General features: G+C 36.0%; 4 protein-coding genes and 1 long non-coding RNA gene across 5 annotated transcripts in view; 3 read left to right on the forward strand and 2 right to left on the reverse strand.

Annotated features, from left to right (window-relative positions):
• The first annotated feature begins 1452 nt into the window (after nucleotides 1–1452).
• LOC140813061 (uncharacterized) lies at nucleotides 1453–3291 on the forward strand. The gene is made up of 2 exons (XR_012113825.1): nucleotides 1453–1723; nucleotides 1806–3291. It is a non-coding gene; the product is annotated as an uncharacterized lncRNA (long non-coding RNA).
• Nucleotides 3292–3923: 632 nt separating this feature from the next.
• On the reverse strand, nucleotides 3924–4364 carry LOC140811245 (receptor-like kinase TMK3). Its single transcript, XM_073169114.1, has one exon. It carries the CDS (start codon nucleotides 4362–4364, stop codon nucleotides 3924–3926), a length of 441 nt encoding a protein of 146 aa, XP_073025215.1.
• LOC140813056 (receptor-like kinase TMK2) lies at nucleotides 4076–6439 on the reverse strand. The gene has a single exon (XM_073171474.1). It carries the CDS (start codon nucleotides 5592–5594, stop codon nucleotides 4620–4622), a length of 975 nt encoding a protein of 324 aa, XP_073027575.1. The 5' UTR covers nucleotides 5595–6439; the 3' UTR covers nucleotides 4076–4619.
• Nucleotides 6440–6613: 174 nt separating this feature from the next.
• Nucleotides 6614–13777, forward strand: part of LOC140813059 (cysteine proteinase inhibitor-like) — a 56594-nt gene continuing 49430 nt past the window's right edge. Inside the window, exon 1 of the transcript XR_012113821.1 lies at nucleotides 6614–9315. The gene's annotated coding sequence lies outside the window, so the exon portion shown is untranslated. The remainder of the gene's footprint in view (nucleotides 9316–13777) is intronic.
• Nucleotides 9310–13717, forward strand: LOC140813057 (receptor-like kinase TMK2). The gene is made up of 2 exons (XM_073171475.1): nucleotides 9310–10464; nucleotides 12446–13717. The coding sequence occupies exons 1-2, from the start codon at nucleotides 10035–10037 to the stop codon at nucleotides 12694–12696; spliced, it is 681 nt and encodes a 226-aa protein (XP_073027576.1). The 5' UTR covers nucleotides 9310–10034; the 3' UTR covers nucleotides 12697–13717.

The raw sequence follows: 13777 nt of genomic DNA on the forward strand, positions 1-13777 counted from the left end.
ATAGTTTTGTTGATTTAGAATAAATTTTATAGCTAACTTTTAGCATTTGTTGGGATTTAAGAGAATCTTACCCGGAACCGTTTATTTTAATTAGTTAAATTCTTGACTTTTGATTTATTCTTGATTGTGTTATTGTTTTTCATAGAATTATTAAAACATAGCTAACTTTAATAATATATCATATTGCGAGTGAGTTCGAGAGAATAGTTTGCAATATGAAGAAGTAGCATGATCCATGAATTTACAATTTACATAGAGATATGAAGTTGGATACACGTTGATAATCATAGTCCAATAGGCCGAAAGCTAGAGAAATTCATAGATCGACATGCAATTTACATTTGATAAATAATTGAAGAGATATTAATTATTTTACTGTGTATAATTATTTTAGTATAGCTCGAGAGGGAGTGTTAATCGTTTAGGAAATTCTGTCAAAAGCATGAATTATTGTCGAGATTAATTAGTTAAATTAACGAGAGATAGGTGAACCGAGATTCTCAACAAATTCATTTTTCACTTGAATTTACTACTCATTTTAGTTTGCTCATTTAAATATTTTAATTCTCAAGTCAATTAGTTATTTAATTATTTTAATAGTTAAAAAATTACTTCAAATTATCGTTTGCTAAAGAATAAGTAGTTGAAAATATTATTTGTGTAATATTGTCTTTCTGGAACGATACTCGTACTCCGGTACATTTTACTATTACTTGACATCATGTACTTGCAATTTATTCGAGCGTAAAATATTTTATTTTAATTGGGGATTTTTACTGTGCAAGTTTTGCTCGATTAAAATATTTTCATAAAATTTTATTGTCATAGAATAAAATATTTTACTTTTACTGTACAAGTTTTGCTCGATTAAAATATTTTCATAAAATTTTATTGTCATAGAATCGAAGGGTAACAATAAATTATTTTTAATAATTTTATTTTATTTTATTCACTTTTTTTAAAAAAAATTATATATATGTATATTTATTTTTTTATTTACATGTGTAAGTTTATTTTTAATATTCAAATTCTGTTGAAATCTATGAAAAAATTTATAAATGTTTATAAAAATCTGTCAAATTAAATTTACAAGAGTCTGAAAATCTTTCACAACTATGTAAAATATAGATGAAGATGATTTTAATTTTTAACAAAAAAATGAATTACAAATAAAACTCTCCCCAGCACAAACATATATAATTTCACAAGTTATCGTTGAGTGCAAAACATGTATCGCCCTAAAATATATTATCAAGTAGTTTCGTATATTTATAATAATTATTGAGTTGTAAATTAAAATAATTATTTATGTCAAATAATTTTTAAAAATGTTTTAAAATATTTATTTTAGATTATCAAAAAATTAACCAATATAAAAAATATAAAATACATATAGAGTTAAAATAAAATACCAAATTAGTAATAAATTAGTAATAAATATGCAGTATGCACAGTACATATACACATACACACTTACCAAAAGTGGGAGAAGGAAGAAAGAAAAAATCCCGAAGCCCTTCCCAAACCCCTGTTGCCCGTCTCCCTTCTCCCTTCCATTTCCCGACCATCGCATGCCGTCCAGCAACTAGAGATCGAGGCGGCGAGCTCAACAACCTCTTCCTCTAGCTCATGCGCCCTTATTCTTGCCTAGAATTTTGAAAAAAACAGCTGGATCAAAGCTGGTTTCGGGCCTGTTATCGCGCGAGTTCTTGGTCCAATTTAGGTGAGATCTTGGCTTCGTTTCTTGGGATTTAGTAGCATGTTGATGTGTTTTGGAAACCTTATGATTTCCCTGCAATTTCCAGCAATGTTTAGCTTGTTCCGAAAAGTTTTGGGCGGTGTCCCCGGTGAGCTATCACCACGAAACCAAGAGCGATTAGCGTAAGCTTCGAACTTGTGTCCAAAATTTCAGCTTTTGTTCGGTTTAGGGGCTGCCGAATTTCGGGTTTTTACCCGTCCCGATTTAATTCGCTTTCATTTATTAGATTGCATGATATTGACGTATATATAGGTTATTTTTGTAGGTTCAAGCATTGAGACGTATTTGAAATATAATTCTTCAACCGAGACATTTTTATCAAATTAGTAAGCGAATATTGGGATTAAGTTTAATGATTAAATCGTTAAGTTGGATTTTTAATAAATAAATTCAACTTTAAAAATTGTTGGATTAATTTAGTTTTATTGGCGAATTGTGGAATTATTCGACGTATTTTATTATTGTTATGTCGAAGAGATTAAAGTCGAGCTTATTATGATTTCAAAGTCAGTTTAATTATGTTACAACATACAACGATAATATATAAATTAAGTTTTAAACATAAATATGTGATGTTATTGTTGTTTACATGCTTATATTGATTATGAGTTGCAAAATGACTCGTTTTATATGATCATTGTGTGGCATATTCTATAGCATTTAGTATAGGGCATAATATTATGACATTCATGTTGAGTCGTATCGTTTTTGTTAGCCCGTTGTTGATATTCTTTATTATCTGGCATTGTTGTCTATCTCGGGATCATGGTGTAGCTGATAGGCTTATATACATTGATACACATGTGACCATAGATATGATTGAACAATCCCGTTGTTAGTGTAGCCCTCAGGGTGAGCGCTGGGATTGTGATATCCAGTTCTGGTTGTTGGTGTCATTCCTGTTATATGTCGTTATAGCTGTATGGAAGCCGAGTTGGGGATGTTGATTAGCACAGCCTAGCATACCTCTCATACTTGGCATGACGGTTCAGCTGCATGACGATGTGGCTCCTATGTGTGTTATTCGAGCATTATTCTTGTTGATCGTATCGTTTGTTTGGCTCCGTTTACCCATTGCTATTGAGCCTTGTTCATGTATTTCACATTTCATCTACATATGTATTGATGCATGATTTATGTTATTGTTATGTTTGTTGAACTATTTCATACCAGAATCATAATTTCAGTTGTTTACGGAGGGCTGTTGTGGTTGCTTTTGGGCTCCATGGTAGATCTCCCAAGTGATTTTGCAGCAACAGGCGGATGTTCCGCTAGCGGAGCTCGTGGTTGAGGTCGGATTGCTTGGTTCTGTCAATTGGAGTCTCCCAGTTAATCTTTATGGTTGTTTATGAGTTTGTGCCAGTTCTATGTCATGTTTTATTATCCGGAGATATGTACAGAGTATCTGTATGGGTGTTTGACTTATTATTATTTAGTTTGGATCAGTTTTACTATGTTTTAAAACCTTGCTGACTTAGTTGAACTGATATTTGAGATCTGTTGATCTGTGCCTGGTCGGCACTTCCATGTGATTATTTATTTTTATCGTAGCGTCAGTTTTGAGTCTTTTTACTATTTTCTGATTCTTGAGTTTTTCGGGATGTCCTACTTACAGGGAGATTATGCCGAAATTTTTCTAGTCCCTGAGGTCCATTTTAAGGTATTTTTAAATCATTTTCCGTTACAAAATAAAATTTAATCATTATTGTTTGATCATTAATTGTCATTAGAATAAACGACCTCACAAAAAAACTCAGGGCTATGTGCTATCACACATGATAAATAAAATAATAATCTATTCTTCAACTCATACTGAACTTATATAGCAAATACCAGATAATTAATTACATTAAATAAATTACCAATTTTTATCATTAATATTACACATTAGTATTATTAAAACATTTTTTTAGATCTCCAATTTCATAACAAGAATTTTGATAGAATTCAAGTGTATATACATGACTCCGTAGGGAAAAATGACAATATGCATACATTAAATGATGACCGACAAACATAACAGATAAGTAAAGATCCAAGTGGTAATATATTTGAGTTCAATGGCTAGTTGGTTCCTTTTGATTAAGAAGTGGAAATTTGAGTAACCATTAGTGAGAATTCACAATCCTTTATCGACCATTCGTCTACGTAAACGAGGATATGGTCAATTTGTTATGGTCGTTTTTATATCATCGTTGGTGCCAAGTGTAGAATTCCAGTTACCAAGGGAACTCATTCCTTCAACAACATTCCATCTCTTCATCATTTCAGCTAAAGTCATGCGGTAATTGATTTCGTCGCTATCTTGTGGATCAGTGCATTTGGTTGGCTTCCAAACTCCAGCCAGAGACGAGAGCACATAAACCACATGGCTCATATAAGGCCTCTGATTAGGTTCTTTAGAGGAGTAGTAGTCAGATAGTTCTACAACAGTGATGATACTCGAAAGTGTTCTTTCTTCACTCAGATCAAGATTCGGGTCAATGGAATTTGGAAAAGCGTGTGTGCCTTTGCTGATGAGTATGCTGCGGAACCATGCCACTATATGCTGTTTTTCCTCGGGTAAAGAAATGTCTAAAGCATATCTTACGGTGATCAACTCCATTAGAATCACACCGAAGGTATAAACATCAATTTTTATATCACTCTGCCAGTTTTTGCACAATTCATGCAAACAAAATTCTCTTTGATTAAGACAAGTAAATCACATTTCACATCACAAAATAATATAGAGCACAAAATTTGTCAGAGCCTACAATGAGAACACCGATTCAGAGAGGTTAATCACAATCAAAAACTAAGACTATAAACATTTGAATCCTTACGAACTAACTGAATCATTATATACTTGAAAACTGATTTACCAAGAAATGGAAAAGCTACATGCACATTCGGGTGCAATATAACCAAAAGTTCCGACAACTTTATAAGCAGCCGAAGCTTCCCTATCAGGAGGCACATGCCGCACGAGCCCAAAATCTGTAACCTTAGCCCTCATATCATCGCCAAGAAGAATGTTCGAAGTCTTAAGATCTATGTGAATAAAACTCTTGTCGGCAAAACCTTTCAAGTACTCAACACCTTTGGCTACATCCAGTGCAATACCAAGCCTTTTCCTCCATTCTAGAGGCTTCAAACCTTCTTTGTTCCAATTAAAGAGAAACCTGCTAAGCGTCCCCTGCTTCATTAATTCAAAAACAAGATGCCTCTCACTTTCGTATATAAAATATCCCAAAAGTTTGACTAGATTGATATGTCGAACTTTTGTATGGGCAAAGATCTCGGATTCGAACAGTTCCAAACATTTGCCGCTCGTCAATCCAGGTTTCATCTTCTTAACATCAATCTTAGTTCCATCATTCCATTCCCCTTTATAAACACTTCCAAATCCGTCCATGCCAAGTATGTTTTGTTCATTGAAGTTATCTGTCGCATTTTTCAGCACTTGGACAGAAAACACCAAGCAGTCATCCTTGACTAATTGAAATTCTCGAGGACCGCTAGATCCCATGATACTAATCCCTCTAGTCTCTCCATCAAGGCTTGAACCAGCATTAGTAACATGACTTGAAGGCTCAACTTTGGCCCGGCAAAGAAAGAAAACCAACACTCCAATAAAAACACAAAGAACAAGAAGGAGGGATCCCAAAATTGCTATAGTAGGAGAACAATCAGAACAATCCGTCCCAATGTTCACATTTTCATCTCTCTTTACAGTCACACTACTTGAAAAAGCCGGTACTACCCCATCAATATTATCATCGGAAACATCCAACATTGTACTCGGAATAGTTCCTGTTAATATATGAAATGACAAAAGCGATCTTCGAGGCATGGTTAAAACATCAACACTCGGATACCTATCTAGCCCAAAAATCTCAGGTAAACTCCAATAAGGTTAGTATCACTGGCCGAAAACATTTGTAAAGTAGGAACACTTTCAAGACTCTCAGGAATTACCGAAGAAGTAAAAGGGTTGTGCTCCAAATTGACAGTCTGTAAAGAAGTTGTACAATTGAAGAAATCCCACGCCGAAAACATGGTGTTGTTGAGCAAGAGAGTCTGGAGCGAGTTCAACCCGACTAAACTGGGCAACAGCCTGCCGTTTTGGTTATCCTGAACTTCAAACACCTGTAAAGAAGTAAGCTCATTGATGTTTGAAAGGAGAAACCCACCAAGATTCTGCCGCCTAATTTGGATTCGGACCACTCAATTATCCGAACATCACACGTTCTTCCACTTGCAAGGGTCCGAATCATTCTAATATAGTCGACTGATTGAGTTGATACTCTTCTTCAGCCCTAGCATGACCGCCTCTTCGGTGACTAACAGCGACAAAAGAGCCAAAAAGAGGAGAAATCTTGACGCCATGGAACCGAGAAATATCAAGTAACTGGAGAAGAGAGGGAAAGTGAGGGAAATACTTCGTTAATATTTTTGACCCAATTTAATTTGATGCTTATTATTATTTTTGTGAAATTTTGGTTCCCAAGTGGGGTGCCCTTACAACACCGCTAAAATGTCATATTACAACATAACTGAATGTACTAAAAAGTTTTTAAAAACAATTTCTCTCTAGCGCATTTTTGCACGCCCCAAATAAAAAATTCACGCGCGTGCTTGCACGTGCGATTGTAGGTGCGAGGATGGCGACGGGACTGGCCACCCTACATGGGTGCCTTCCCATTTCCTTTTTAATTAAAAATAAAAATAACATATAATTTTTAAAATTAAAACTAAGGATGTCAACGACTCCTCCTATATATATTTTTTTAAATTTTTTTACTTTGTTTTAATAAATTTAAATTAATAAGAAACACTTAAAATTTACAATGGCTGACTAGTTAACAATTACTTTAATAAAAATAATTTTTTTTTAATTTTTTAATTTTTTATTTTTTCGAATGAACAAAATTAGGAATTCTCTCTCCTTAGGTTTCTGTGAGAAATACTCTGTGTGAGTCGCCTTCCTACCAACAGTAGGTCGTGTCACCCGATTGAAATCTTTTTTAAATCTAGGTGAAGGTTTACTCAAATGAATCCTGATGACATAATACGGATGGTTGAGGAAATCAAAATTCAACCTGATGACTATGAGCCAAAACTAATCCTTAATGATGAAGAAGTCCAAGCTGGTGTTCATCGGGCAAGGCTTTGCTTGGTTGTCCAGGTTCTGTCAACCGATCAATTAACAGGGAGGCATTTCGACATCATATGCCCCGAATTCTACAATTGACCAGGGGCATGAAAATCAAATCTATTAGAGACAACATGTTTCTAATGGGATTCAGTGTTATTGCGGATAGGAGACGTACCCTCCATGAAGGTTCGTGGCACTTCTTCCGAGATCTAGTGGTTATCAAGGAAATTAATGGGCTGAAAAACATAAGAGCACTGACTTTCGAGGAGATATCAATATGGTTTTAATGTCATAATTTACGGTAGATTTTATGAATCAACCGATCCTGGAACATATTGGAGGGTTCAGATCAACATATCCAAGCCCCTGCAGAAGTATGTTTGTGTGGGGATGAAAGAAGGAACGGAAGATTTTATCTTCATCCTGACTTATGGAAAACTAGAAGTATGCTTCTGGCAAAATTGGACATAGCTTACGTGGTTGTGACAAAGATGGAACTGACAACAAAAAATTTCCCTTCGGACCGTAGCTCCAGGCAACAACACAATTAGGAAGAAAGAAGGAGAGGACACCATCCCCATCGAAATCAGGCTCGACCACAGGAGAGCATGGGAAGGGAAAGAAACTCATCTTGCATGATTCAGTAAATGCTATACATATAGAATTAAATAACTCTCCTAATAGCGGCGAGAGGAGCACAAAACCCCGACAAAACCAATCATCTACTACATATGTGCTTGACAACATGATGCATTGATTCCATATGTATAGCATTTTTTGAATCATGCAAGATGACTTTCTTTCCCTTCCCATGCTCTCATATGGTCGAGCCTGCTTTCGTTGGGGATGGTGTCCTCTCCTTCTTTCTTCCTATTTGTGTTGTTGCCCAGAGCCACGGTCCGAAGGGAAGCTTTTTGTTGTCAGTTCCATCTTGGTCACAATCACGTAAAGCATAGTAGAAGTTCTGTAGTTTTTCATAAGTCAGGATGATGATAAAATCTTTCGTTGCATCTTTCATCTCCACACGAACATACTTTTGTAGAGGTTTGGATATGTTGATCCGAACCCTCAACCTCGCATATATTCCAAGGAAGGTCCTCGTCTCTCCTACGTCAATATCTTCAGTAGTACCTATCTGATTTCCAATCTGTTCCAGGATCGGTTGATTCATAAAATCTACCGACAAATTATGCTATTGAACCCATATTGATATCTCCTCGAAAGTATGTTTTCCGATCCATTAATTTCCTTGATAACCACTAGATCTCGGAAGAATTGCCACAGACATTCATGGAGAGCACGTCTCCTATCCGCAATAGCTTTGAATTCCATCAGAAACATATTGTCTCCCATATAAACGATTTCCACGCCCCTGGTCAATTGCAGAATCCATGGCATATGATATCGAAATGTCTCCCTGTTAATTGATTTGGTTGATAGAACCTGGACAGCCAAGCAAAACCTTGCCCGATGGACACCAACTTGGACTTCTTCATCATTGAGGGTTGGTTTTGGCTCATAGCCATCAGGTTGAATTTTGATTTCCTCAACCATCCATATAATGTCATAAGGATTCATTTGAGTAAACCTTCACCTAGATTGAAATTATGTCATCAGGATTCATTTGAGTAAACCTTCACCTAGATTGAAAAAAGATTTCAATCGGGTGACACGACCTACAGTTGGTAGGAAGGTGGCTCACACAGAGTGTTTCTCACAGAAACCCTAAGGAGATAGAATCCTTAATTTTGTACATTCGAAAAAAAATTAAAAAAATAATTTTTTTTAATTAGGGTAATTGTTAACTAGCCAGCCATTGTAAATTTTTCAAATTTTATTAAAATAAAGTAAAAAATTTAAAATATATATATATATATATATATATATATAACTAAGGAGCCGTCGGCATCCTTAGTTTTAATTTTAAAAATTATATGTTTATTTATTTATTTTAATTAAAAAGGAAATGGGAAGGCACCCATGTGGGGTAGGCCAGCCCCGTCGCCATCCTCATGCCTCCAATCGCACGTACAAACACGAACGTGAAGTTTTTATTTGGAGCGTGCAAAAACGTGCCAGAAAGAAATTGTTTTTTAAAAACTTTTTAATGCATTCAGTTATGTTGTAATGTGGCATTTTAGCGGTGTTGTAAGAGCACCCCACATGGGGCCCAAAATTTCAAAAAAAAAAACAATAAGCATCAAATTGAATTGTGTCAAAGATATTAACGAAGTATTTCCCTCTCTTCTCTAGTTGCTTGATATTTCTTTGTTTCATGGCGTCAATATTTCTCGTCTTTTCTGCTCTTTCGTCGCTGTTAGCCACCGAAGACGCGGCCATGCTAGGGCTAACGAAGAGTCTCAACTGAATCAGTCGACTGGATTGGAATGATTCGGAACCTTGCAAGTGGAAGAACGTGCGTTGTTCGAATAATTGAGTGGTCCGAATCCAAATTGGGAAGCAGAATCTTGGTGGGTTTCTCCCTTCAAACATCAATGAGCTTACTTCTTTACAGGTGTTTGAAGTTCAGAATAACCAAATCCGCGGGCCGTTGCCTAGCTTAGCCGGGTTGAACTCGCTCCAGACTCTCTTGCTCAACAACACAAAGTTTTTGGCAATTTCATGGGATTTCTTCAATGGTACGACTTCTTTACAGACTGTCAATTTGGAGCACAACTTCTTTACATTTTCGGTAATTTTTGAGAGTCTTGAAGGTGTTCCTATTTTACAAACGTTTTCTGCCAGCGATTAAAACCTTACTCGAGTTTTACCTAAGATTTTTGTCCTAGATAGGTATTTGCATGTTGATGTTTTGACCACGCCTCGAAGCTCGCTTTTTTCATTTAATATATGAACATGAACTGATTCGAGTACATTGTTGGATGTTTCTGATGATAATATTGATGGGGTAGTACCAGCATTTTCAAGTAGTGTAACTCTAAAGAGATGGAAATCTGAACATTGGGATGGATTGTTATGATGAATCTCCTAGTGTAGCAATTTTGGGATCCCTTCTTGTCGTTCTTTGTGTTGTTATTAGAGTGTTGGTTTTCTTTCTTTGCCGGGCCAAAGTTGAGCCTTCAAGTCAGTAGTGCTTGTTCAAGCCTTGATGGAGAGACTAGAGGGATTTGTATCATGGGATCTAACGGTTCTCGAGAACTTCAATTAGTCAAGGATTATTGCTTGGTGTTTTCTGTCCAAGTGCTGAAAACTGGGACATATAACTTCAATGAACAAAACATACTTGGCACGGGCGGATTTGGAAGTGTTTATAAAGGGGAATTGAATGATGGAACAAAGATTGATGTTAAGAAGATGAAACCTGGATTGACGAGCGGCAAAGGTTTGGAACTATTCGAATCCGAGATTTATGCCCATACAAAAGTTCGACATATCAATCTAGTCAAACTTTTCAGATATTGTATATACGGAAACGAGAGGCATCTTGTTTTCGAATTAATGAAGCAGATGACGCTTAGCAGGTTTCTATTTAATTGGAACAAAGAAGGTTTGAAGCTTCTGGAATGGAGGAAAAGGCTTGGCATTGCACTAGATGTAGCCAGAGGTGTTGAAATGTCTACTACTATTTTTTTTAACAAATCATAAACTCGAAAATTACTAATAAAAATAACATTTCCATAAATCAAACTAATTTAGCAAATCGAATCTCAAGTACATAAAAAATATCTAAATCGTCAACTAACCAAAAATCCTACGTCGAACTTTAAAAAGATCAACTAATAATAAAATAAAGCATAAAAATATCTCATAAAATCATTAACAATAATTTTTTAAATCTTTTATATATCAAGCTAATGCGGAAAATAAATGTCACTCGGGAGTGTACTGTCGCACTCGATCCACTCAATCGTCAACGCTTCCCTCAACATCATCAAATCCTGCAGCATTCAAACCCAGTGAGTCTAATGACTCAGCATGTTCTAAACATGAGTAGCAAATAATACATATACAATTACATGCATTAAAATCATACTTTTATTTAAAATAGCATTTAAGCATAAATCATAAATCGCAAAATCATAATCGTAAAGCTTTCAATCCTTTATCATTTTGGCTGAAGTTTGATCCTTGAAAGTGACTAGCATTTATCCTCTGGTCGACTGATCAGTCTTCAGCTCCACATGGCCGCCACGTAAGAACCTTCTTGCTACTTAACCATCGATCACCTCTGACCCTCACCGACCCCGGACCATGCTCAGACCCAACTGAACCCATCCCAAGCCCATGAACCACGCTGCGAGCCGCTGCAGCAGAACAAGAGCAGTCGCGCCAGTTTCTACTGCTGGGATCGAGCCCCCCCATGAACCAAGCCGCACCAGCCTTGACCAGACCCTTGACCATCCTCCTTAGACCCTACTGGACCATGCTCCAACCCCTGCTCGTTGGCCCAAGCTAGCGCCGAGCCCCTGCAAGCTTGCGCACTGCACACAGCTCGCGTGAGGAGTCCTCACCCCAAGGGACTCCTCCTAGGCTGCGACCAAGGAGTCCTAGCCATGCTAGGACTCTTCTCTACACCTAACCACGTCCAGCCTAGCCACCCTTGAATCAAGTGTGCAAATCGTGTGCTTTCTAGAAAACCCTAGGTGCTTTGTTCCCTGGCCATGCTTGATTCTAGCATGTAATTTATCCCTTATCGATTCTTTTCCCGTCCCCAAAACATGTCCTAATGGCAACGTGTCCTTAGGAATCATAGCGTTTTTCATATAAGCGTAAAATCATCATATATTTGAAAATAATTGTTCTAACGTAAAAATAATCGAACACAAATAGCTTTCATGCAAAAATAATAAAAACATACAAATTATGGTTTGAATGATGCGTTAAAGGGTTTAGAAAACGCGCATTTGCATTTAAAACGCTCGAATACGTGATCGTCGGCGAGGAATGACGAACGAGCGATGAAGAATCCTAGCTTTTCCTTCTATGAAATTTTCGAAATTTAGTGTGTGCGAAGTGGACGACTGATGGGTGCCAAAAAGACCTAGGAATCCTTTTTTATAAATTTTATTTTGCATGATCATGAGCTTGGGTTTTGGGCCTTTCAAGAATCGGAGCAATTGGACATACTCAATTTAGTTAAATTGAGCCAAATAACTCTTATTTAATTGTAAAAAAAAGTTTTTATAAAATTTAGTTTCCAAAAATAATATTTTTGATCTTTTAAAAACTCCTCGTTTGCCTAAAACCGACTTCCCGGGTAAAATCGAGCTCGACTCGTAAAATAATTCGAACTCTACCATTTTTAGAAAAATTTAATCATTTTTAATCATATTAAGAAGCCTTAAAATATTTATTTTTGTCTTGGTCGTCTCCGGTCTCCTTTCCCCAGTCTATTATCGAATATTCGGGTAAAATCCTTCAATTTAATGAAATCATGCCATATAATCATTTAATCATTCAATCATACCTTTAATCATATAATATGCATCAAGTAAACATTTAAAATCAATTAAATAAAACAATTAAGCAATTCAAATAATTTGCATGTATGTGGTTTACGTAGGTTGGTTTTTCGGACGTTACAGGTGTTGAGTACTTGCACAGTTTTGCTGACAAGAGTTTTATTCACAGGGATCTTAAACCTTCAAACATTCTTCTTGGTGATGATATGAGGGCTAAGGTTGCAGATTTTGGGCTTGTGCGGCATGTAACTTATGATGGGGAAGCTTCGGCTGCTTCTAAAGTTGTCAGAACATTTGGCTATATTGCACCCGAATGTGTAGGTACATTTTTCATTTCTTGTAAATCAGTTTTCATGTATATAATGATTCGTTAGTTCGTAAGGATTCAAATGTTTATAGTCTTAGTTTTTATTGTGATTAGCCACTCTGAATTGGTGTTCTCATTGTAGATTCTGGCAAATTTTGTACTCTATTATATTATTATGTTATGTGAAATGTGGTTTACTTGTCTTAATAGAAGAGAATTTTGTTTGCATAAATTGTGCAAAAACTGGCAGAGTGATACGAAAATTGATGTTTATAGCTTCAGTGTCATTCTAATGGAGTTGATCATCGGAAGATATGCTTTAGACATTTCTTTACCCGAGGAAAAGCAGCATATAGTGGCATGGTTCCGCAACATGCACACCAGCAAAGGCACAGACGCTTTCCCAAATGTCATTGACTCGAATCATGATCTCAGTGAAGAAGAAAAAATTTCGAGTATCATCACTATTGCAAAACTGACTGACTACAGCTCTTCTAGAGAACCTAATCAGAGGCCTTGTATGAGCCATGTGGCTTATGTGCTCTCGTCTCTGGTTGGAGTTTGGAAGCCAACCAAACATGCTGACCCACAAGATAGCGATAGAATCAATCACCGCATGACTTTAGCTAAAATGATGAAGAGATGGAAGGCTGTTGAAGGAATGAGTTCCCTTAGTAACTGGAATTATGTACTTGGCACCAACGATGGTATAGAAATGATCATAACAAATTGACCATATCCTTGTTTTCGTAGACGGATGAGCGATAAAAGATTGTGCATTCTCACTATGGTTACTCAAATTTCCACTTTTTAATCAAAAAGGAACCAAATAGCCCTTGAACTCAAATATATTACCACTCGGATCTTTACTGTTATCTGTTATGTTTGTCGGTCACCATTTCATGTATGCATATTCTGTCATTTTTTCCCCATGGAGTCATGTATACACACTTGAATTCTATCAAAATTCTTGTTATAAAATTGGAGATTTAAAAAAAATGCTTTAAATAATGCTAATGTGTAATATTAATGATAAAAATTGATAATTTATTTAATGTAATTAATTATATGGTATTTGTTATATAAGTTCAGTATGAGTTGAAGAGTCGATGATTATTTTATTTATGATATAATGAGAAGAAGAAAAA

Source organism: Primulina eburnea, chromosome 14, assembly GCF_022965805.1.
Source record: "Primulina eburnea isolate SZY01 chromosome 14, ASM2296580v1, whole genome shotgun sequence".
Taxonomy (NCBI): domain Eukaryota; kingdom Viridiplantae; phylum Streptophyta; class Magnoliopsida; order Lamiales; family Gesneriaceae; genus Primulina; species Primulina eburnea.

Coding starts and splice junctions, on each gene's coding strand:
- LOC140811245 (XM_073169114.1), bottom strand. CDS start 4,364: ATGGAGTTGATCACCGTAAGATATGCTTTAGACATTTCTTTACCCGAG.
- LOC140813056 (XM_073171474.1), bottom strand. CDS start 5,594: ATGCCTCGAAGATCGCTTTTGTCATTTCATATATTAACAGGAACTATT.
- LOC140813057 (XM_073171475.1), top strand. CDS start 10,035: ATGGGATCTAACGGTTCTCGAGAACTTCAATTAGTCAAGGATTATTGC. Junction 10,465..12,445: donor TGCACTAGATGTAGCCAGAG/GTGTTGAAATGT, acceptor CGGACGTTACAG/GTGTTGAGTACTTGCACAGT.